The sequence below is a fragment of the Danaus plexippus genome (genome assembly GCF_018135715.1).
Source record: "Danaus plexippus chromosome 13 unlocalized genomic scaffold, MEX_DaPlex mxdp_40, whole genome shotgun sequence".
NCBI classification, from domain to species: Eukaryota; Metazoa; Arthropoda; class Insecta; order Lepidoptera; family Nymphalidae; genus Danaus; species Danaus plexippus.
Genome location: NW_026869850.1, coordinates 708,480 through 733,091, shown reverse-complemented (window position 1 = coordinate 733,091; position 24,612 = coordinate 708,480). Strand labels below are relative to the sequence as shown.

At 35.6% G+C, this 24,612-nt stretch overlaps 4 protein-coding genes across 5 annotated transcripts; 2 read left to right on the top strand and 2 right to left on the bottom strand.

Moving 5' to 3' along the window:
• Window positions 1-2,644: 2,644 nt before the first annotated feature.
• Window positions 2,645-4,075, top strand: LOC116770274 (lipase 3-like). The gene has a single exon (XM_032661684.2). It carries the CDS (start codon window positions 2,735-2,737, stop codon window positions 3,908-3,910), a length of 1,176 nt encoding a protein of 391 aa, XP_032517575.2. The 5' UTR covers window positions 2,645-2,734; the 3' UTR covers window positions 3,911-4,075.
• Window positions 4,076-5,897: 1,822 nt separating this feature from the next.
• Window positions 5,898-24,612, top strand: LOC116769908 (cationic amino acid transporter 2). Of its 2 annotated transcripts, XM_061527992.1 has the most exons (15): window positions 5,898-5,955; window positions 6,046-6,223; window positions 8,265-8,513; window positions 9,328-9,456; window positions 9,839-9,994; window positions 10,811-10,915; window positions 11,049-11,186; window positions 11,441-11,589; window positions 11,668-11,765; window positions 11,898-12,037; window positions 12,145-12,247; window positions 13,347-13,495; window positions 14,266-14,432; window positions 14,682-14,790; window positions 23,631-24,612. In XM_061527992.1, exons 2-15 carry the CDS (start codon window positions 6,130-6,132, stop codon window positions 23,753-23,755), a joined length of 1,911 nt encoding a protein of 636 aa, XP_061383976.1. In that variant the 5' UTR covers window positions 5,898-5,955; window positions 6,046-6,129; the 3' UTR covers window positions 23,756-24,612. The 2 variants fall into 2 exon arrangements, with proteins under 2 accessions (XP_061383976.1, XP_061383977.1); XM_061527993.1 differs by lacking the exons at window positions 5,898-5,955; window positions 6,046-6,223 and adding an exon at window positions 7,582-7,743.
• On the bottom strand, window positions 15,109-17,896 carry LOC133320230 (gastric triacylglycerol lipase-like). Its single transcript, XM_061527979.1, has 2 exons — window positions 17,251-17,896; window positions 15,109-16,238 (listed from the first exon to the last, which is right to left on the bottom strand). The coding sequence occupies exons 1-2, from the start codon at window positions 17,894-17,896 to the stop codon at window positions 15,109-15,111; spliced, it is 1,776 nt and encodes a 591-aa protein (XP_061383963.1).
• LOC133320237 (lipase 1-like) lies at window positions 19,613-20,812 on the bottom strand. Its single transcript, XM_061528000.1, has one exon. The coding sequence runs from the start codon at window positions 20,810-20,812 to the stop codon at window positions 19,613-19,615; it is 1,200 nt and encodes a 399-aa protein (XP_061383984.1).

Here is a 24,612-nt window from a genome sequence, read left to right as displayed (position 1 = left end):
TTTTAAAATTGAAGTATATTTAATTATTTTTTTAAATAATTATAATATTATATTTAGTCGGCGCCTATTCTGTTACTAGTCAAAGTTTATTAATTGTATAATGTTTCTCTCGTCGAATATTATAATTTTCGGAACAAAACGATTACTTTTGAATGTTTGTAAACAAAACATTTATATAATTAATGACACTTTACTTTTAGGGTTCGATATCAATGTGGAAGATATTTGACAGCGTCTTAATTGTCATAAACGCCAGGTCGCCATAAGCGACGGATCGTTTGAACAACCTGCTGCGGTCGACCAAATCGACTCACTCGTTGTAGATAAAGATTAAACCGTGACATACAAACTTAGCATTTATTAAAAGTGCACAAAGGTTATATTCAAATAAAATGTAATTTGGAATATATTGAGACACATTGTTGATTGCTGCATGTTACTCTCTACCTGTGTGCATAGTGATTTACATAATTAAACTCGACCAAGTGACCTGAAACTCTATAACAGCAGCTATTAGAGCTTAATTGAACTTTAGATAAGATTGAACTTGAAATATATTCGATTTCACGTGTCACCTTCTCAGCTATTTAAAACATCTCTACCACACGGCCGTATAAAGAAAGACATTTTTATATTTAAATTAAACAAAAAGTAATAATTTTTATTTATTAACTTGATAGGTTTCACTTATGTTGTTCTCAGAGCATGCTATAAATATAACAATAGTGTCTCACTATTCTATGACATTGATAAAATCTTCGGAAATATGCTATAGAATTGTTCAAACCAACATTGTCTTCTTTTAAAACAGGTTTATTTTACATAAATTCTTTAGTTTTCTTATGGATAAGTAACACACGATAGATGATTTCCTTTATTAATAATAATGTCTCGGCCTAAAGGCGCATAGCTGCAACAACCCGCCCCAATTAGATTTTACGATCCTCAGACTTGAAACTTCATTCTGCTTAAACATTAATTAATGTCGATATGGATCCCGAATGTTCCAGATAATATGAATGCAGGTCTCATTTACATTTGGAATTTCATTACAAGTCACAATCTAAGATGCCCAGTGTCTATTGAATTAAATAAATAATGTTAGCAAGTCAAGCAGAACGAGCTAACTTGTACAAAACTTTAATGCTGATTCAGATTTTGTGTATCAGCATTTTTTTGTGGGTCATATTCGTAAGATCAGAATTACTGTGTTATTCATATGACATGTTTGTTTTTAATTATAATATTTCATTTGAAATTTTTTAAGTTATTTAGCAGACTGTGAAAATTATATTTGAAATGGTGTGGGCAATAGTTTTATCGGCTTTAGGTGAGTGAAGAAGTTTTAAGAACTCAGTATCTCTATAGTAAAATTGTCACGATGTCATATACTTAATTATGAAATAGATCTGTCTATCAATCAAAACTGTTGTCTTACTGAGACTAATTTCTAAGATGTATGAAGTGCAGGCTTTGGAAACTGAAAAAAATCTTATAACTAACCAAATAGATATTAACCTGTTTCCTTAACACGTGAAAAAACCGATATGGTGTCTAGGTAAATATAAAGATGGGCGACGTTAGGCCTCTGATTGCACAGTACTGATGTGGACAGTATATCATATAAATATAAAAGTTAAAAAAAAATATCTACTGCTTTCGGATATTCCTTCACATTATTTAAAGTTATGCATATTCAGTTCTATATTCTATATATTCTTTTATTTTGTGAACAAGATTTTTTAATACTTCACGTATATTTCATTAAGGTAACGCTCTGTTATATCTAGATAGTTTACTAACAGATGCATATTGCAATCGTAAATCAAATAGAATGATAATTCACTGAGCAGTAAAGCCTTCCAGTTGTCTTATATTTGTCGTTCTTGTCAAAGCTTTGTTTTTGCCACTGCATACATCACTCAATCCTTATATTACTTTTGTAAAAACCAAGTTTTTCTTATCACTTCCACACAAGTTTTATGTTAAGAATACATTATTTAGACCTACAACATTCTGTGACTTTTTTTTCTATAATCAGCGTAACTTATGAGGATGTCTAAGATTTTCATTAGCATACAAATTTAAATAAAACTATTGTCTTATTTATGGTATACCGATTCGGATAAACTATGAACTGACAGACACATTCATATCGGCCGACCGCGATCACGGTTGCTGTAAAGTATATAAAATGTAATAAGTCGTAACGTGTCCGAAACACTAAAGCTGACATCATTATCATGCTCATATTATAAACCAAAATCGTAGTAGTATTTCTGTAGTTGGAAATATATTTTTTTAAGCAGATTACATACTTTTCTTGATAACTAATAGTAAAGCAAAAAGCAGTAAGTCATTATAATTCATTTATTTAAAAAATCAAAATGACTTATTTAGATAACATTAAAATATTTTGAATGACAAATAAAAAAGACGGTTTTTGAACTACAATAATATGGAACCAAAATAACGACACTTGAAAATGAAAATGTATATATGAATTTTATAGTATTTTATATAAAAAAAACAGAATGAAAAATGTATAAAGCTGTCGTTTATTATTGTCGTTTTCATCATTACATTCGAATATTAATTATATATACAAAATAACTCGAGGTTCTTTAAATCTCAAGGTTTGTTTCTACCGAGTGATCTGACACACAGTAGCCATAACTATTTTATAACGTTAACTTGACGCGCGTTTAATTATTATTTAACTAACTCATAAATAATGTGTAAGAATATAATCTTATGCTTGTTTGTACTTATTCAGTGTTCTGCTCAGTGTTTCGATGGTGAATATCGTGATATTATTTACAAGAGAACTCCAAATTTTACTGAGATTGGAACAAAACTAGGGCTCAGAGTAAACGAGCATGACGTCGTAAGTCAAGACGGATATATTTTAAAACTTTTCCATATACCGGGCAACGCTAGCAGACCTGTGCTTTTGATGCATGGTATTATTGATTCAGCTGATACTTTCATTATAAGAGAAAATTCTTCTCTCGCAATTGTTCTTGCTAACGCAGGCTATGACGTGTGGGTTGGAAACGTCAGAGGCAATAGGTACTCCCGCAGACATGTATTCTTGGATCCGGACATAGATAAGAAATTTTGGGATTTTAGCTTCCACGAATATGGCTTTTATGATCTCCCCGCCATCATCGACTTTGTGTTGGACAAAACTGGTGAAAAATCTCTAAGTGCAATAGGCCATTCGTTGGGAAACACGATATTTTACGTTCTCGGATCAAAACGAGAGGAATATAATCAGAAGATCAAAGTGATAATAGCAGTCTCGCCGATCAGCTATTTGAGCAATTTAAAAAATTCTGTAGCAAAATTAATGGAAGCAATGCCAGCCATATCAAATTTTTTCATTCTTATTGGAGAAGAAGAATTCGTGGGGGATGACACACCTATTGTTCAAGGACTAAGAGTTGTCTGCGGATGTAAAAAATATTATGAATTGTGTGTTAATGGTCTCTTCTTCACGATAGCCGGCAGAGATCCCGAGGAGCTGGAACCGAATTTCTTTCAGACTGTCGTCGCTCATTACCCCACTGGATCGTCAAGAAAGACTGCGCTGCATGTCTCACAGATTGGATTAAGGAAAACATTCGCGGAATTTGATTACGAACGGAGGAATAATGATGTGTACAATTCAACAACTCCTCCAGAATACGATTTAAATAAAGTTGTCATGAAAGTTGTTTTAGTCGCTGGAAGGAATGACGAGATCTCTACTCTAGATGACGTCCATCTCCTTAGAAAGAGATTGCCGAACACTGATTATATTGTTGTTGGAAGAAAGAAGTTCAATCACATCGACGCTGTTTGGGGACGAAACATGAAAAAATATTTATTCCCTCACATATTCCATTTTTTGGAAAAATACAATTGATTGACACTTAATAATTATACTTATTGTATAAAAAGCATACAAAAAGCTTAGTTCTTAATTATATTATCTGAATTACAGATAATAAATTTTGTCGTGAATGAAGTTTAAATATTACAATGTAAGTTTAAAAAATAAGAAAAACATATATATTCGTGATAAGATTTTATGTTAAAATTTTAATATTAAAATGTTACTTATTCTACTTATGCCTAACCATTATTCATTTGTTCTACTTAATTTTAAAGGTCGTGTTATATTTTCAATGCTTACGACATTTAGGTTTTTAAACGAGCCTGTGTCGTGAATGTCTTAACGAAGTTAATATATAAAAATTAAAAACTATTTTTTAATCAAGACACAGACTATAATATATTTGGATCTATCATATGTTTACAAACTTAATGATTTCTGATATTCCCAATCCTTATTACGGAATGTAGAAATATATAATTTCTTAAACTTCAGTTCGTGTCTTAAATATGATAAATAACGAAATTCTAATTCATATCTCTAGTTAATATAATAAGTTTAAAAATATTATGATACGTAGTTGATGCTCTTAGAAGGAGGTAGGCTAAATGTATGAAAGAGAAAAATACCTAAGGATAAAATGTGTCAAACGTCATATTGAAATAAAAAAAATAACTTAGTTTCGATTTTCAGTAAATACTATATCTATGTGTTTAGGACAGACATAAAAACTATGGTTCCTCGTTACCAGTTATTTATGTATCGTGAAATGATGTAATTAGTAATCTTTAAAGTTTACCTTGAATTTTGATCGACCTCTAAAAATTAACACTGTTTAACAATTTAATGTTAATAATATATTTCAACCAATGTGTGTAGAACAACATGCTTATGAATTAAATAGTGTACGATTTCTATTTTTGTTCATTTCGGACTTCGTTGACTCTTTTTGCATTAAAAAGGCTTAAAAGTATATATTTGAATACATTGTAAATTATCAGAACGTTATAAAACTCTTTTAGAATCTTGTTAATGTATATGGAGTAAGTATTATATAAAACTGTGTTTAATCGGCAGAATAAAGGAATTGACGGAAATAAAATAGGTATAATAGGTTTTAGATGATGCAATAGCATTGACTTTTACGTCATAGCTAGTAGTGATGAGCCTAGAAAATTAATACATTGTTTATTAATTATTGTTATTTTACATGTAGTAGAAGTGGAACAGCAATAAAGAAATTAAACTCCAACTACTCTCTCTCTCTTATTTTTGACTGTCATTTTTGTAATATACTGAAACCTTATTTTATTTGGGTAAAATAGAACATTTGCTGCATGCATTAATGAAGTCATTTCACAAAAAATTCTTGAAAATTAAAATTTGTTTTATGTAGTAAGATGTATATATAAGAACAATAATTTTTTTATGGTAAAGAGGGCAAACGAGCAGAAAACCTGCCATATGTAAGTAGGCCCGTCGACCAAGGACATCCGCAAAATACTTTTGCGGATGCGTTGCCACCCTTGATTGGGGGGGAGGGAGAGGAAAGGATGGAAAAAGGGAAAGGATGGAAACAAGGAAAGGGCAACCGGCTCTCTCACTCATCGGAGAACAGGCAGCCATTTAAGGCTACTTCACGCCGATTTTCTGTGAGAGGGTGGTACTTCCCCGACCGAGCCAGCCCATGTTTGAGCTGCAGCAATTTGACCACAGCTAGGGTCTACCATTATTAAAATTTTACTTCGTAGAGAAAATAGTGGAGAAATATTTCTTTTAAATAATTTATATTTCTTTTGAAATAATGTTTGTTTTAACTAGGAATCCAAGTTGAAACTATATATTTACTATGACATATATTTTTTTTAGATACTTTAGTTTCTAATTTCATTGTAATTTAAGCAGTCATGATTTTTTTTTAATGTGGTCACAGGAAACTTAGGAACTCAATTATTATGCTTACTGCTATACACAATACATTCGATAAGTTTTACGCACAGCACTGCTCTATATACGGAACTGTCATCGTCATGTGTCAAATTGCACTGTAGTTTAAAAATCCTATTAGGTTCAGAGTTAGTTTCCGGAATATAAATTTTTATATTGTATATTATTATTATTTCTGCTACCTAACGAGTAAAGTATTCTTGTCATTCGAATTTTAGAAAGCCGGGAAAATAGATACCTGCTTGAAATATGTACTTTTATTACAATCCATCAAGTGTATGAGGTTATAAAAAACTTAAACAATGACTTTTCCTGATGAAAATGGATTTTCCGTTGGTGATGCAGCAAGAGTTAGAGGTGTTCAAGGTCATACAATATCACAGGCTTACGCCGATGGTAAGTTTTATTCAATAATTCATGTTTTGTTGGTCTCTATAGCGAAACATTTAACACTAACTTTACATAACATTGATATACTTAACATAGTTGTACTAAATTAAATAATAATATACAAATTTACTGGAATAATATGAGATACCTCTTAATTTATAATATACTTTCTCAGTGGACCATTTTTTTTATACACATGTATGCCATATGGCATTTTGAATTATTTAATCAATAATTTGCTTGATTTGGAATGAAAACATTTGCCTTTTCAGTCCCATCCGCTGCTATCTAACATGACCCTGTAAGATATAAATGTTCCATGTACATATTACTGAAAAATAAATTTTGTTTTCAGACTTGTAGTTTTATTCATAAATTGAAGAAATTCTTATTTTTAATTTATTAAATCCCTTAAATATTCATATTTAATGTAAATCTTTCTCGGGCACCCCCGTAATTGAATCAGCTAGATTTGGTTGGATCATAACCGACCCATGCGATTTACATTCTGAGGAAAACAAAATAGGGATAATTGATATAACGGGCCCTTGTTTCACCTGGTCATGCCATATGTAACTCGAGAATGGCTGTGAATTCATGCGTTTTTTAAATGTTTTCTACTACTTGGTAGAAGATTTATGTGTTAAAAGAAATTATGAAAATTCCATATGCACTGCAAAAAATGAAAAACTGCCAGTCGTTCGAACACATCATAGACCACAAAAAACATTTGCTAAGGACATGTTATTCTAAACAGTCATTATATAATTTTTGAATTATTAATCTTATAGGTCAGAATCATGGACATTTAAATTCTTTGTTAAGAACAAATTATAGCTCCCTGGTCGGAATAACTTTTGCATGAGCCAAAGTATGTTGGGTATCTGAGTAAGGAAGAGATATGTACATGTAATATACAAAACGAGACATGTCTCTGTATATAATGGGTTATCATGTACAGTAAACTACATCTATTTATAACAAGATTGTGATTTCTGTCTCAATATAGTAAGCTCACTGTTTAATAAAATCATTAATTTATCTGATCTATCTTAGTGTTCATCATTTTATTACCTTTATTGATTTTATCTGTTGAATGTACTTTTGAATCTTCGTTAGTAATTTTTTAAAACAACATTGAAATAAATATAAAATATCTTTTTGTAGATAGATTTGGGTTTTGTTTATATATAAAGCATTATGTTAGCAATGTTTTTGAATAATAATGTCATTGGCAATAGAAAAAGATGTCATATACATTTTTAATTCCTTTACCTGAGACTTGTGAATTTTCAGGTCTCAATTTGATGTTGAAGTACTCTTAAAGGTCGTTGCACTCAGAGCTTGAAATCGTTGATCAAATAGAACGAAATTGTCAAAATGATTTAAATCACCAATTGATCTCGGTTAAATGTATATATGTGTCTGTGTGATGTTTTGCAATCAATGAATAATCAATGAGTTCAATTGAGTCCTTGTCAGTTATAAGGAGACGGCTATGTGGGTGCAAGTGTGCTGGCTTCTAGGTAGACTAACATAATATTATCAAATGTTTAATGTACAAGTTTTTATTGTTTACACATGTAATGTAAATGTGGTTACATCACACGTTACTCAACAGGTGGCTCGGTGTAAGGGCGACCGTTAAATTAGTGACTTGATTTATAGTTGATACTTAGTTGTGACATAGAATTTTTAATGCGCTTAAATAGAAATATGTTTTTCATATTAGCTTCATGCATATAAAACTAGCACGGATCAGCACGGTGGCTACGAAGTAAAGGAAACGTTGGGAGTATATAGTATAAAACAATATATGAACGCGTATTGATCAGAAAATATTAGTTTTATTTAAATGAATACTCCAGAAAGTCTTACATCTCATCGCTTCATACTCTTTATTTTTTAAAATTTTTGTGGTCGTTTAAATTTTTTTGTCAGTGTGTCAGTGTCATAAATGTTTGAAAATTCAATATTTTGACATACACACACACATACACACGCACACACGCATATATATATCTTGTTATAAAGAAGTTCCTTTCAGGTGGTATAAAGGCCGGTGCCGCTCGGGCAGCTAGACTCGCCTATGGAGTGCTCTCACGACGCAAGGCGGCCGAGGAAGGTGTAGCGAGGCTCGCGAGGGTACTGTCAGCACTTGACTTGACAGCCCTCGGTGTAGGCAGTACGCTGGGTGTGGGGGTGTACGTCCTAGCTGGTGATGTGGCCAAGAATTATGCTGGCCCTGCTGTGGTTCTGTCGTTTCTTTTGGCTGCGGTCGCTAGCGTATTCGCCGGTAACATTTGTACTGTTGTATAATTGAAATGATTTAAAACTTACATAGTTTAAGAAATGGCAAAGGAAAACCAATTGTAGTTTGTCGCTTTTATAAATTTTTTGTTGTAATTGAATGACCGCTTGGCGTTGAAAGACCGATGAATAGTATATTCTGGCAATTATGATTGACTTCCTACACAGTGTTCCTACCTGATTAAAAGTATATATGTTCTATCAAATGTCGTTACGAGAATAAGCCAAGAGCTTTTTGTGTTGTAATGAATTTAAATCATTGGTTCAAAAAATGACTATGGCCACTTTAAGAAAAAAAATATTTTTTATTTCCCCCATCTATTCACACTACTGAAAAACCAAATTATCATTTTGAACTAAATTAGCGCCCCCTTTTTTTTCTTGGTCTTTTTCGCCCCTTTTAGGCCTGCAGCACCCACAAGGGGGCGTGATCGCCCACTTTGGGAAAGGCTGATTTAGATCATAAAAAAATATCTATATTTAGAGTGTACATTAAAAATTTGAGTCATTTTAAGAAACTGTTACTTATGAATTGGTATAAATATTAGAACTATATACTACTATTTAACTATAGCTCGGAGAAACATGAAGCAGGATGGCCGGGAGAATTAATATTTAATTTTGGAAAAAATACTAGGTTTTTTTTTCTAGATAAAAAAAAATCTCTACTATAGGAGCTGGATTTATAGAATGTTTAATAAATTTAAAACTAATTTAGACAGCAAGTAGTCGTAGCTCGTATATTATGGTGTATCTGAAGTGTTCCCATAAAAACTGTATTCGTATTTGTTACATCCTAGGTCTCTGTTACGCTGAATTCGGTGCTCGCGTACCCAAGGCCGGCTCCGCTTACGTTTACAGTTACGTCTGCGTTGGAGAGTTCATTGCCTTTATCATTGGATGGAATCTGATATTGGAGTATATTATAGGCGAGTGGTTCAATTAACATCTATTACATAACTATGTGCGACATTCACACTATGGTGAGCTAATGATTAAATTAAAAAATAAATTAAAAATTATAGAATGAAAAATTTATCCTTAGGAGCAGGATCCCTTTTCAGGATTTCAGTTACTCTGTGAACTGAGCCATCGTCACTCGGCTGGACTGTGCGTAGTGCGTGTAAAACCTCCGTCCGGAGGGGCTCGGATATATAGACTGCAATTTTAATATTTTCTTCTAGTTTTTTCTAATTTATTATATTCAACTGTATACACAGAGTAGTGTATGTAGCGATGGACCCGGCTCCCGCACGCTGACTCCAAGGAACGCTGCGAAGTATTGTCTCATAGTATGGTTGTGCCCTGTAGGTGCGGCGTCTGTGGTGAAGGCGCTCAGTGAGTACCTGGACTCGTTGCTGGACAAGTCTATCTCCAGTCAGCTGTACTCCTGGATGCCGATGGACTCCCCTCACCTCGCCAAATACCCGGATCTGTTCGCCTTCCTCGTCATCATGCTGTTCTCTGGTCAGTCAACAACTAACATTCTTCTATAGCTGCTGTGTTAAGATTTGAGACAGCTCTTGATAAATATGTACAAGGTACGAAATGGGCTTCGCTGATTGGTGAGTGAATGTGTGTGTGTGCGACTAGTGCTTAACGAGGTGTGTGTGAGTTTAGGATATGTGAGTAAAATTGAATTTAATCGCTAAGTAACTACAGATCGAACATAGGCTGGCTCGACCGGTGAAGTACCACCCTCTCGCAGAAGGTCGGCGTGAAGTAGTGTTTAGTGGCTGTGTTTCGCTTGAGTAGTGAGAGAGCCGGTTGCTTTTTCGTTTTTCCCTCCCTTTCCTCTCCCGGGATTTTGCTGTGCACAATGATTTTCTGCCCTCTTGTCCTCTGAATTTTAGAATTTTAATTAAGGGATGACACGTTCTATATTTGAAGAGTACATTCAGAAGACACAATATTACGAAATTCATACTCGAATTGTTAATTATAAAACACTTGTGGCTATATGTTAACTATAAACTGTGTCAATAAAAATGTACGCAAACATATTTTGTGAAATAAGTGATGTAATAATATACTGGCAATACCAGTACTGTTATAATTGTTTAGGTGTTGCCTGTTCATAATAAACGTTAAATGTTTGTATAATAAATAAATCTATTCTATTGTTATAATGTGGTATTTGCTCGTAATTTAGAGAAATTATTCAGAAAAAATATTTTTTTTTTTGTAGAAAAATGTCTTGTTTTCTCCAATTTCTAGTAAAATTATTAAAATATGAAAGGTTTTTCAGTGGAGGGTGACTTACTTTTTTTATATCAATTTCAGTGGGTCTTGCATTCGGTGTGAAGGAATCGACCAAATTCAATAACTTCTGTACCGGTGTCAATCTGTGTGTAGTGCTGTTTGTCATTATATCTGGATCATTCAAAGGTAATCTTCACCTTCAAGATAAGTTCCAAATCAAACACTCGTTGTCTTCTGAGAACACTTCTCCCACAAAACCCGCTCCCCTACTATATCGAATTTGTTCAGAAAAAGTTTAGTCCAACAATTTTTTTATCAGCTGATACAAAGAACTGGCGCATCCCTGAGTCGGAGGTGCCTCACGACGGCAAAAAGAACTTCGGCAGTGGAGGCTTCGCTCCCTACGGCCTGGCCGGGGTTGTGAAGGGTGCTGCGGTGTGCTTCTATGGGTTCATTGGTAAATATCAATGACATGTGTTTGCTGAACCGGCGCCGACATTTTTATTCCGTTGTCTGATATAACATTATAAATAAACATTTGTGGTTTGCTGTCTGTGTGTTGGATGTCGTCCTTGTCACGTTAACCATATTGCAAGAGTGTGTTTTGGTTCCGACGAACTCATTAATACATGCTAACGTCCTAAGAAGAGAAAGTTGATTAAAACGTTGCATAGCCTCTGACCTCGCTCAAGCCTCTGACCTCGTGTGTAGGTTTCGACTGTGTGGCGACTGCTGGCGAGGAAGCTCGTCGTCCTCAGAAGTCGATTCCGTTCGCGGTGGTGGTGTCGCTACTGGTGGTGTTCCTCGCGTACTTCGGCGTGTCTTCAGTGCTGACCCTCATGATGCCGTATTACATGCAGGTAGTTACACAATTTCAAGTAAACGCCACTCTATTTCGTCTCTTTCATCTCTTTCATCTGTATGTCTCATGTTCCCAGGACGAGAAAGCTCCGTTCCCTTTCGTGTACGACCAGCTAGGCTGGACGTGGGCCAAGTACGCCGTCAGTGTCGGAGCAATTTGTGCTTTATTGTCTAGGTAATAACATAAACACGCATTTATTGGTCGTGTAGTACTGAGTGGTACGGACACAAAATCACAACGTTTCAATATTAAAGTTTTATAATATGTCTCTTCTGTATGTGATCTAAGCCTCTTCCTCCTCTCCAGTCTGCTGGGAGCTGTGTTCCCCCTCCCTCGTATTATCTACGCGATGTCTTCGGACGGTCTGTTGTTCCGCTGGCTGGGAGCCGTCAGCGAGAAACATCAGACGCCACTCGTGGGGACCATGGTCGCTGGTCTGCTTACTGGTTAGTTGTATGGACACGCCCGCACCTCCACGTACTCTGTAACAAGTGCACACTTGTATCGTGTAATATGTGGGTATGCCCCGGCTGTATGTGAGGGTGTGTCGCAGGAACCCTGGCCATGATCTTCGAGCTGGAGCAGCTGATCCACATGATGTCTATCGGGACCCTGCTGGCCTACTCCATGGTCGCCTCCTGTGTAATGCTGTTAAGGTCAGTAGAACTTGTGCCATACAATCTTCAACTACAATTCAATGAATATCACATGTCGGTTGTAGTGGCATTGCGCTACATTATTTAATGATACATTAATTACGTGTAATCCAGTTGTTTATAATTCCTAAGCCGGTAAAATTACATGCCTTTAAATTACTCATGAATAATTAAATTAAGTCACATGTAATATCAATAGTTCCTGCTATACTTGTAGTCTCGGCCATCGGTATCGGTATTATCAGTTCGCTGCTAACTGAGGCCTTTCCTAGACATTTCCACGTATCTCCGTTTGCGTCTGTTCTTCGCCATGTAGGCCTATCCACCTTTCCGATATCGTGCTCCCATATCATTTTTTGTCGCCCTTTCTTTCTTTTCCCTACTCGTGGACCATCTGAAGTTACCTTTATTTATACATATATTTGTTCACACTCTCTCACAGACACACACACACACACAGACACACACACACACACATATACACAACTGAAAAATGTAATATTCACTGAATTTAACAGCTGTTATAAATGAGTTGAAAATTTTAATATTTATTTTCCTTATTAAATTTATCTGCTAGGTGATTGTTCTTGAATAATATATATTTTTTGTTATTTATGACGCGGAAGAAACAAATTTGTCATAAAAAATAGTTTTTCATCAGTTTATCGAAAACATTAAATTAAACAGTAAATCAATTGTTTTCCTCATAGAATAATTCCAGAAGTGTAATTCTGCCAAATTATAATCATTCAACGGTTAGGATTACAAGCAAACTAAGATATGACACCTTCAGCGCTCCGCTAGTGTAAAATATGTAGAATGATTCATGCACTGACCATGTTCAGGAGTCGTGAGCTGCGCCTGTAACACGACTGGAGCCTCATGTCTCAGAGTTCGATCCTGTTCGTGACGATGAATTTTTCATTAATTTTTTCTTATATATCAGAATCGCGGATGTTAAGAATGTCTTGACCCCAAATATATTTATATATGTGTGTATTAAATATAGTATACAAGACTAAACATATATGTATCTATGTGTGTATAACGTCGGTTGTGTGTCATAATCCGCCGGACCGTCACCGTGTAATCCGTCCAGGTACCAGAGCTCCCAGTCGCCTCACCGCGCGCCGGAGCCCATCCGTCCGTGTGTCCGCGGCCTGCTCCGTCAGTGTGTGAACTTGGACCGTGTGACGTCACCGTCTCCGCTCAGCTCCACCGTCGCCACCACACTCGTCACGTTGTACGGTCAGTGAACACGCTGTATATTATTACGGACTATACAGGATGATGATACACAGGGTTAGTGTGTACATTTAGAAAAATAAAAGTTACATCATATGACATCAGCTATAGACCGTCGGAAGACCTGGCGGAATCACTTCAGCCGTTTCAAAGATTACTCTGAACACAAATCTACAAAGAAAAATGTTTGTATTCATATACACCTACACGTCTATACATAACATAAGCAGATAATTCAATTTTTTTTATTTGTAAAAAGAAGCTGTAAATGTGAAGCTGTAAGGAAAATTATAGCTATTGATTGGGTTTTAGCGCTTCCTTACATAGTAAGAGAACGATTGTAATATATCGTTTTAGTCTGTGTACAAATTCTAACGGTTTAAGTCTGAAATTATTGTTTATTTTTGGAACAATCATACGAACAACTTTAAATATGCAAGCTCTGGTTGCATATTGTTATATTGGTCAAAGTAATTAAAACTTTCAAAGACGTTGAGTTTTGAAAGAATACTTCTTAAATTAATGGGGGCAGCAGTTTGTATTCGTGTCTCAGTATAATCTGAATAATGTATCATGAAGAATTTGTTTAAATATGAACAAAGGAACGAATCCCAGGGTTTGAACCATCATTGTCAAACTGACCACAGACCTGCAGACAGCAGTACTGGAAATGTTAAAGCACATATTTTAAATGCATCTACAGATCTGTCTGAATAGTTTTGTAACTGCTAGTGTGGCTACAGGAGTGATGGTCACGGAGTTGTCTTTTCCAGGAGTATGGTCTTTGGTACTCATGAACAGTATCCACCAGCGCGGGGAGGCGGTGCTCTTAGGTGATCCGGCGGCCGTCTGCGAGGTGTCTGTGGGCGCCGCCCTGGTCGTGTTCACACTGTTCGCGATATCAAGACAACCTGTCTCCGAAAAGAAATTGGCTTTCTCGGTGAGAAATATTCCATTCAGGTAGAAATTAACTGTCTCTGTTCTGTGTCTTCTAGAAGATAATAATTGGTACTTCTCGATCCTTTAGTACTCTCGATCCTTTAGAAAGATAACGTCAACAAAAATTAGCTCGCTCGAGGTTCTGAATGTTGAATCCCGTGTCCTTAGGGCAGTCATGGGACACGGGCTTTGGATAGCGATTTCTTGTACAAAGCCGGGTGGTACAACTACTCAATATATATATTCCCAGGTGCCGTTGGTGCCGTGGCTGCCGGGTGTGAGTGTGTTGTTGAACGTGTACCTCATGTTGAACCTGGACCACGCCACATGGATACGGTTCGCGGTCTGGATAGCGGCCGGTGAGTAGAGGGGGGGGGAGTAGTGGGGGTAGTGCTGGATAGTAAGGAAAGGTAGGTGGTAGATAGTGAGAACTCAGGTGATACAAAAACTATCTTTGTTTGTTAGTTAATCAGTCAAACTACAGTTCACCCATGTACCTTGTCACCATTGACTTCTGTTTTCTTCAATTCTCTTTCCCCCTCCACTCCATTTCATATTACAAGTATTAAGTCTTACAGTGAAAAGAATTTACTTATACTTATATCCCAAGGGAAAATAAAAATCAGTTCCATATCAATGGTATAAATGATGACAACAAAAATGTATAAGAATATCTATTAAATATTTTCTATTGCTCGAAATATATGCGGGAACAGGTAGTTGGGCATATTCTCTCCCCACACGTAGTCGAAGTGGTTCATCAGGTAACGTTCGATGATTTGGTAGTTCTCAACGTTGGGTAGTTCCGATCTCAATCTTTGGACATCTTCCAGCATACATACTTTGTCGTTATTGGCTGCCAACAGGACCACTGGCATCGTAACCGATTTCAGTTCATAATCTGGAGGCATCAGCGATTTATATTCCTTCATATTCCTCTCTGGGCCGTAGTCGAATTTTGAGAAACTCTTTCTTCTAGCAACTTGGGCGAAGTGGTATAAATTGTGCCTTGTCGTACTGGACGGGAAATGTTCGATCGCTATTTTATAAAAAGCCGGTCCGAATTCAGTTACATCGAAGCCCGATAGCGGTAGCAGTGCGCCCAGAGCGCACACGGGATATCCGATTAACACGTGGTTACATAAAAGGTCAATAAGCTTCCCGTTTATAGTGGCATTTCCGAATATTTCGTTCAAGTTTATTGCCTTTGCAATGGTATTTATCTCCGGAGCGAACTTGATGAGTATTGCGAGAGGTGATGGCGCGTGGCTCAGATAACAGACGGGTGCTAGAGATACAAGAACGTTGATCTTGTCATTATACTCCGGCCGAGTGGATCCTAGCACGTAGAATATCGTGTTACCTTGAGAATGACCGATAGCTGTCAATTTGGTATGTTTTGTCTCGGATAGAACGGTGTCAACTATCGCTTTGAGGTCGTAATAGCCGTGCTCATGAAAACTGAACTGCCAGAAGGCACTGTCTTTGTTTGGATTTAGTGTTTTGTGTTGTCTGGAATATTTGTTGCCTCTGATATTTCCGAACCAGACGTCGTATCCTTTTTCTGCGAGTGTGATTCCGAGAGAGTTTTTGCCTCTCAACAGCCAGGTGTCGCTGGTGTCAGCTATTCCGTGCATTAACAGTATCGGTCCCGGTTTTTTTCCCTGAATATGGAATAGTCCAAGTTTGTAACCGTCATCGGTGACTATCTCGTAGTACTCCGCTTTGTATCCATACTTTGAAGCCAGAGAAGTAAAATTCAATGCGGTTTTCGATGGAAGGAAGGATCTCAATTCTTCACTGAATACTTCGTCAAGTATTAAGGACAGTAAAAGGACAGTAAATATTGAAACAAAACGTGTGTCCATCCCGCTCGCTTGACTATTGTGGGTCACTTAAAAGATTACACTTGAATCTCGTTCTAATATGAACCTTTAGAAATATATAGTATGTCGATAGTTACGAGTACATAGTATGTTTATTAAAAAACTTTTAATTACAAAATCTTTTCATTTGTTAAGCTACCACGGATTATTGATTTTTCTTATATAAATTTCCGTTATTATTTTTATGAAAATACAAATATCTTTAATTTTTTTTTTGCCCACACACTAAGATATAGACAACAAAGTAAGCCGATCGTTAAAGGACTCATATAATAAAAATGTCATTAAATACAAATTGGAACGTATCATTGACATGTTCCAAATTGTAAGAGCAATGTCGTCTGTAATCGATTTTTTATTATTTTTCTAATAAAGTTAAATCATCTTCACTTAAGAATAGTTTTTGGGTGAATAGAATACTGTGTGTTTATCCGTATTGACCCAAAAGTTTTAGTAATTGTGGATACAAATATAAATACATGTGTCGCCCCCACACGTGGTCGACGTGATTAAGCAATAGTCTAGGAACTACAAAATATGATACAATATTACTCAAACGTTTTCTGAGTATATCAATGTCTTCGATTGTAGACAGGTGATCGTTTCTTCCAGCGAATAAGGCAACTGGCATCGTTACTCTGCTCAGGTCATAAGCAGGAGGTGCTGAGTTGTTATAGACTTTCATATTAATCTGGGAGCCGTAGTCATAAAGCGCAAATTCCTTCCTGTAACCAACTTGTAGATAATGGCCAATACTTCTCCAAGAGCTCCCAGATGGGAAATAAGAGGCTGTGTCTTTAAAAAAATCTGGTTCCAACTCCGCTGGATCGTAACCAAATAAAGGAAAATATAAGCCAAATGCACAAATAGCGTAACCAAGTACCGGTAGGGAACAAATCTTAAACAAGATTCGTCTTAAAGTGGTTTTATCACCTAGGACTTCTGTGAGGCCAATTCTATTTGCCAATGCATTCAGCAGCGGTGCATTCTGTATGGCTATTGAAACTGGATACTTAGTGTTTTGTAGAAAACATATAGGTGCTAGGGCTATCATAATACTAACTTTGGAATTGTATTCTGGTCTGGTAGAGCCCAGAACGTAAAATACAGTATTTCCTTGAGAGTGACCGACGGCTGCTAGTCTTGTAGCTTTGGTTACATTCAAAACGGTGTCAATAAAAGCAGGAAGATCAAAATAACCGAGTTCATGGAAACTAAAATTCCAGAAACTGTCGTCGAGGTCTGGGTTGAGGTATTGGTGCCGTCTGGAATATCGATTGCCTCTATAGTTACCAATCCAGACGTCGTAGCCTTTATTAGCCAAGGTGATGCTAAGAGATTCTTTACCTCTCAAAATCCAGTCGTCTCCTGTTCCTTGGAAACCGTGACTCAGTAGTATTGGATAACGACTATCACCGGGGAGTCTGAACAGAGAGAGAATGTATCCGTCTTCTGTGATAACCTCGTATTCTGTGGCCGGATGGCCATATTTTGTGGCCAAATCACTAAATTGTAATTTGGAATCATCTAAATATGAACTGTCCTGAGATGCAAGACAGTGTTGTGAACATACCGACATAACTAAGATATAAAAAACGCTTGGAATTACATGAGTTGGTCGCATCGCTCGAAACTTCGATAAACCTTACAGTGTTGATATGCACGTTATATGTTTTATCGCTTTAAAGAGGCCGGTACTTTTGGCTACATACACGGTTTCACAAAACTTGGGGTTCCTCAACGTAAATAGTATATTTTATTTTATATATATTTTTCTGTTAACACATCCGGTAATAGTGATAGTCGAAAGAGATATTAAAGGTTATTTAGCTTTAAAAACTTATTTTGTGTGTTATAATTAAACTAGTTGTAGAAAAAAAACATTTACGTCTATATTCTCTACGCATGCATTTAATATATCTTTATACTTTATCAAAGATATTTATTCAGTAGTGAAGGAATTAATCGAAAGATGCTTTTTACGACGGCATTTAAAAAAACAATAAAATAGATAAAATACAAAATTAAACTTGCAAGGAATTAAAATAAGTGCAACCATTGGCACAATTTTTGGTTAATTTGGTTGAAATTTAGAAAAACTAGTGGAAAACGATATATTATTTGCTACTAAAATTCCTCAGTAACCTTCATCTTATTAATTTTGATTTAACGTCACGAAGAACATATATCAAATTTTCATTTAGATACAACACATAACTGTCCTCCTGTTAGGACTAAAGGGTGTTGTTTATTGGGCTTTGGAAAGTCGACTTTAGGACAGTGCAGCAGGTAGATAAGATTACAATGGCTCAAATCAGAGTCTGTCAATTTAATCAAACTCGAATATGTCAGACCCCCAATTGTATAATTGTACTACGATAAATATGGCATTTAGTTGAGGCAATCAAGATAACTCGTATATTTCTTTTTAAACACTTTCATTCCTTGCGCCCATACACGGGTGAAGTTGCTTCCCAAGAATACCTCACCATCGGTATGCCAGCGCTGCTTCAAGAAATTATGCAAGCGTATCCTAGATTCCTTTTTATTTAAGACCTTAATTAAAATGATGTACTAGGTAATAAAAATAATAAAGAGACTACAGTAGTCAGTGGCACATACTATTGCCATGCTGCAAAAGAGCTGACATTGTGATATTACATTTAAATATCCATTAACAGTGTCTAATCATTTCTGTATTCAGAGTTACTTTGTTCAACATCTTAGTTTGCCGGCAGACAATGATTTCTCAGAACTAATAAGAACACTGATTCTCATGATGCTCACTCCATAAAGAGTACTTGTTTAATGAATTAGAAGGTTTTATAGCCAACTCATATCAAATTTCCAGCTCAAAAACTATAACATCGGTAAAAATGAAAATCTGGCTACAACAACCTCGCGTAATAACCTTATAATTAAATAAAAATATAAATGTATATATCCTATATACAATGATTGGTGGAAGAGACTTATCTTTTCTTGTTTCGGTATTATATATTTGTAAACATTAAATATGGACGTTAAAGAATAAATGCGTAACTCACAAAACTATTTTTGTTATCACAAAGACAGTCAAAATTTTTCAAAAGCAAAGTTACTCTATAATGATGTAACTTATAGCAGACTGAAACGCCATTAAACACAGACCACACGCTGTAATGATCTAAATTAACAGAGCAATTTCCTATGTAATCAATGTCATCTCATTTGTTAATAATATTATAACCCTCCGTCTAAGAATGTAATTTGTCATTGATGATTGATAGTTGTTAAGGGAGGTAGTAAACATCAGTTACCTATACTGACTCAAAAGTTTAAATAATTCTGGATACAAGTATACATACATGTGTCGCCCCCACACGTGGTCTACGTGATTAAGTAATAGTCTAGGGACTACAAAATATGATACAATATTACTCAAACGTTTTCTGAGTATGTCAATGTCTTCGATTGTAGACAGGTGATCGTTTCTTCCAGCGAGTAAGGCAACTGGCATCGTTACTCTGCTCAGGTCATAAGCGGGAGGTGCTGAGTTGTTATAGACTTTCAAATTAATCTGGGAGCCGTAGTCGTAAAGCGCAAATTCTTTCCTGTAACCAACTTGTAGATAATGTCCAACACTTTTCCAAGAGCTTCCAGATGGGAAATAAGAGGCTATGTCTTTAAAAAAATCTGGTTCCAACTCCGCTGGATCGTAACCAAATAAAGGAAAATATAAGCCAAATGCACAAATAGCGTAACCAAGTACCGGTAGGGAACAAATCTTAAACAAGATTCGTCTTAAAGTGGTTTTATCACCTAGCACTTCTGTGAGGCCAATTCTATTTGCTAATGCATTCAGCAGCGGTGCATTCTGTATGGCTATTGAAACTGGATACTTAGTGTTTTGTAGAAAACATATAGGTGCTAGGGCTATCATAATACTAACTTTGGAATTGTATTCTGGTCTGGTAGAGCCCAGAACGTAAAATACAGTATTTCCTTGAGAGTGACCGACGGCTGCTAGCCTTGTAGCTTTCGTTACATTCAAAACGGTGTCAATAAAAGCAGGAAGATCAAAATAACCGAGTTCATGGAAACTAAAATTCCAGAAACTGTCGTCGAGGTCTGGGTTGAGGTATTGGTGCCGTCTGGAATATCGATTGCCTCTATAGTTACCAATCCAGACGTCGTAGCCTTTATTAGCCAAGGTGATGCTAAGAGACTCTTTACCTCTCAAAATCCAGCCGTCTCCTGTTCCTTGGATACCGTGACTCAGTAGTATTGGAATTCGACTATCACCGGGGAGTCTGAACAGAGAGAGAATGTATCCGTCTTCTGTGATAACCTCGTATTCTGTGGCCGGATGGCCATATTTTGTGGCAAAATCACTAAATTGCAAATTGGAATTGTAAGAGTAATTAAAAAACTTATCTAAATATAAATTCTTTTGACAGGCGATACAGTTTGCACAGCACATAAATGTTATTATAATAATTAAACCACTACGCATGTTCAAATGAATTCCTCGCATCGTTTGGCAGTTCAATGTATAATGTTTTTTTAATGGGCACTGTTAATTTTTTTTTTATGGTAAATAGGCCTGTATTTTGGCTGACATCATAATAATATAATTAAATTTACTCAGCTAGGTTTATCAAATGTAAGGTTATCCGCGATAAAACTAATAAACGCTACGTATCTTGAATAGTTTTTTTATGTTTGAAAGTAGTGAAATAATTGGGTTAATAGAAGTACAATCAGCTCGGTCTAGTTAAGTTATATATGAAAGTTGAGATCTCCTCTATGAACTATGGACGTGAAGAGAGTATCCTATATAAATTCAAACCACTTACAAATTATCTTAGAAATACATAAAGTAATAACGCTTTAGAAAGACTTAATTTTAGTCAGAACCTAAAATAATGTTTTAAATTAGAGATAAAAATAGTAAATTATACTGAAAAGATAAAAGTTGTTACTTTTGGAAGAAAATAATAATGAAAATTAATAATTCATTAATCATCTAAATTATATAATAATCCTTTTAGATCATATTGAACCGGAAGCGTTGTTTTAAATTTTTCTGTGAAAGATGAAGAAAATTCCTGTTTTGTAGGAATAACGAAGTGATACGATGCAGACTGAATTCCAAATAAATGGCTTATTAAAGTTCTATGTGACCGGTTATAGGGATAAAAAGATGCAAGCACTTTTCAATGATTTTATGTACACGAGTTATTTTAGGACCAATAAATTTCAGTTACCAAATTAGGATCTGTCCTAATTTGTGAACTTTAATTTAGAGTCTTCTGGATCTGAACATATGAGCGGTTAGACATAGAAGATTTTTGCATCCCATTAGCACTCTAATGGCGCCACATATTTCAGGATTAGTTGCCAAAACTGCTAAAATTTTACATCAATGCGTTCCAGAGGACTCTTATAGATCAGAGTAATTTAGTAACATGGGGTAAAAATACCGAAAACACTCGATATGTCTGCGGGGAGGTATTTGGAACTGTTAAGCAATTGCTGGTAGGATGTAGGGTACCTGGATAACGGTCAATACTCGCATCTCCACGATAGGGTCCTAGAAATCATACGTGAAGCCTTACTCTCTCCTTTAAGCGGCACCAGATTAGATACTTAAGGATTCGCGAATTTTAAAGCGCGTTGTGTTAATAAGCCTCATGGTTCCTTGGAAAACCTACTTCCCCTAAAATCATGTCATCATGGTCAAAAGGTATGACGAATTCGCTAAGAATAGGTTCGTCGAAAATTTTTTACGCATAAGAAGTGCGAGCGAGAGTTATAACAGCTAAATATCTCTACAAATTACTCAAAGCCTGGGGTCTATCGAGAAATTACATCAATTCATTCTAGAATGTACTTCCAAGGCAGCTCTAGTATGTTCGTTACAAATTTGGTTAGATAGAAAGAGAGCTTGGACGGTGAAGGCGATTTTAACGCGTGTTAGATAAACGGCCTCTTAAACCTACACCTGGGTCGCGAGTCCCAGGCACTGTTAAAGCTCCTCTCCCAGTAACACGATGGACCCGGCATTCGCACCGTCAATCTATAGAATTCTGAGAACTTTTAGACTGTCCTTTTACAGAACAGAAGGCTGTTTCTGCGATAAAATTAATATGAATAATGGTCCAAATATCATTTTTTTATTTCAATATTTTGCGTTGTAAGTCACTTTGTTTAGTTTGGAACGGTTCAATAAAGGTTAAGAGTTTTATTTACTCGTTTTAATTATTTTTGTCTTTTTCAAAAATCATTTAAACTTGGTTTCTATTTTATGTTGATATACGACGTCGATTTTACTTACCAGAAATATTTGTATTACACTCATTGCCTAAAAAAATATTCAATAAAAGAACACTATTTAATTATGTTCTTATAAGAACCGAAACTTCAGAAACCAAAAATGTTATCAGTGTTAAAACCAATTATCAGTGTTAAAACTAATTTGTCAACCGCTAACGTGTTCATTGCCATTGATTGTCAACTTCCAACAAGTTAATATTAATTCAAGATAAGTTTTGATGTTTTTCGGATGTCTTATTTTGAAAACCTTTAACTTTTGTTCAAGTAAAAATAAATGATATAAAAGGTTTTTGTTTTTTATATAAATTCATGCCAAGTTGATTTCACTTAATAGTGTCCTTTTAACCGACGGAAAAATTCTGAAGACTTCTTTACGTATATCTCGAACAGTTAAACTTAACAGTCTTGATTTATTTCTAGAAGTGGTAGAGCCTAGCTGTGTTCAAGTAGCTACAACTGGAACATGGGTTAACTCGACCGGGGGAGTACCATCCTCTCACAGAATATCGGCGCGAAGAAATTTTTATAGTACCGTTTCGTCGGATGACTCAGAGAGCCGGTTGCCCTTGCCTTTTCCCACCTATCCGCTCCCGGGATGTTGATGTGTACAATGATTTTCTGTCCTCCATCCGCCTAAATGTATTTTGAACAGTTGAGCGCAATTAATCGGCACGGGGTCCAGGGAGTGCGGATCTCATGTGCGACCGTTTGAAGTTGGTTGGACAAAAAGTTATACATTAATAGTTCAATTCCACTCATCCCATCTCGTATATAATATTTTGAAGAACTTAGGATTTACCCACACTTTGGATTCAAATCTGAATATAACACAAATGAAAAATTTAAACTCACTCCGAAAATACATGATCGATAAAATCGAAATGAGAAACGAGCAAATCGAAAAGATTGTCCTTATCTCTTTAGACAATGGCTTATACGTGGTACGCGCCTCTCTTAACCTCTCATCTTCCTACTATAATGTAATTGCTTCCCAGGTCTCCTGATCTATGTAACCTACGGCGCGTGGCACAGTTCTGAGCGCCGTCGAACCCTGGACACAGTACAGTTGGCTGAGCTTCACAACGACAGTCAAACTGCTCTCCTGGGTCAGACACTCTGACACATACCACAACAACAACAACAACAGTTGGCGAGCCCCACCGGGACTGTTGTGTCGTTTATATCCAGTATTTGATAAAACGAACTCTCGAGGACTCTTATAAAAACATGCATAAAAAGGTTTGATACAAATTCATAATAAAACTTTACTCGCTTGTAAAACTCAAATTATAGAAAGAAAATATAGGATTTGAAATATTTAAAAAGATATCGCTATTGAACCGTTTCTTTCGCGTTTGTGTAAACATTTTTATATCCTAGTTCTCTTTCGTTTGATGTTCACTGCCTTTAACCATGTCTTTGTTGTTTTAATATTCGAATCACTAGATACGTTTAGATTAAGTCTGCGGGATTTTAACTGAGAGATATATTTTAGTCGGTATAACAAAAGCTTCTCTGTTCTCTTGCAAATGATTGAAATTATGATATAACGAAGAATCTCGTTGGTTCCTCCCGACACCAAAGCGTTATGTTAAATGTAAACTACCAAATCGTTATTAATATAAGCGTTTATGTCTTAATCACTGCTTTTAGACTTCATTTGCTTTTAAAATTAAGGAGTCTGTTTATTCCGCTATAAAAATATTTTTGCAAAACAAATATAATTTGAATATTTTGATGATGATTATTATTATTGGACGATCTTTATTACGATATGAAGTTAAGTCTTTCATCTCACACGTCTCAGTACTATGAAATTGTAGTCGGAATAATGTAAGACAAAATGTGGAATCATGTAATGTTTATTTTAAGTGTTCCGTTGTATTTAATACGACTTTAAACAAACTCGGTATTATATTCTTGTACTTAATGTTACATTAGAGTAGGCTGTGAAGTAATAAAATGTGCTTGAAACTA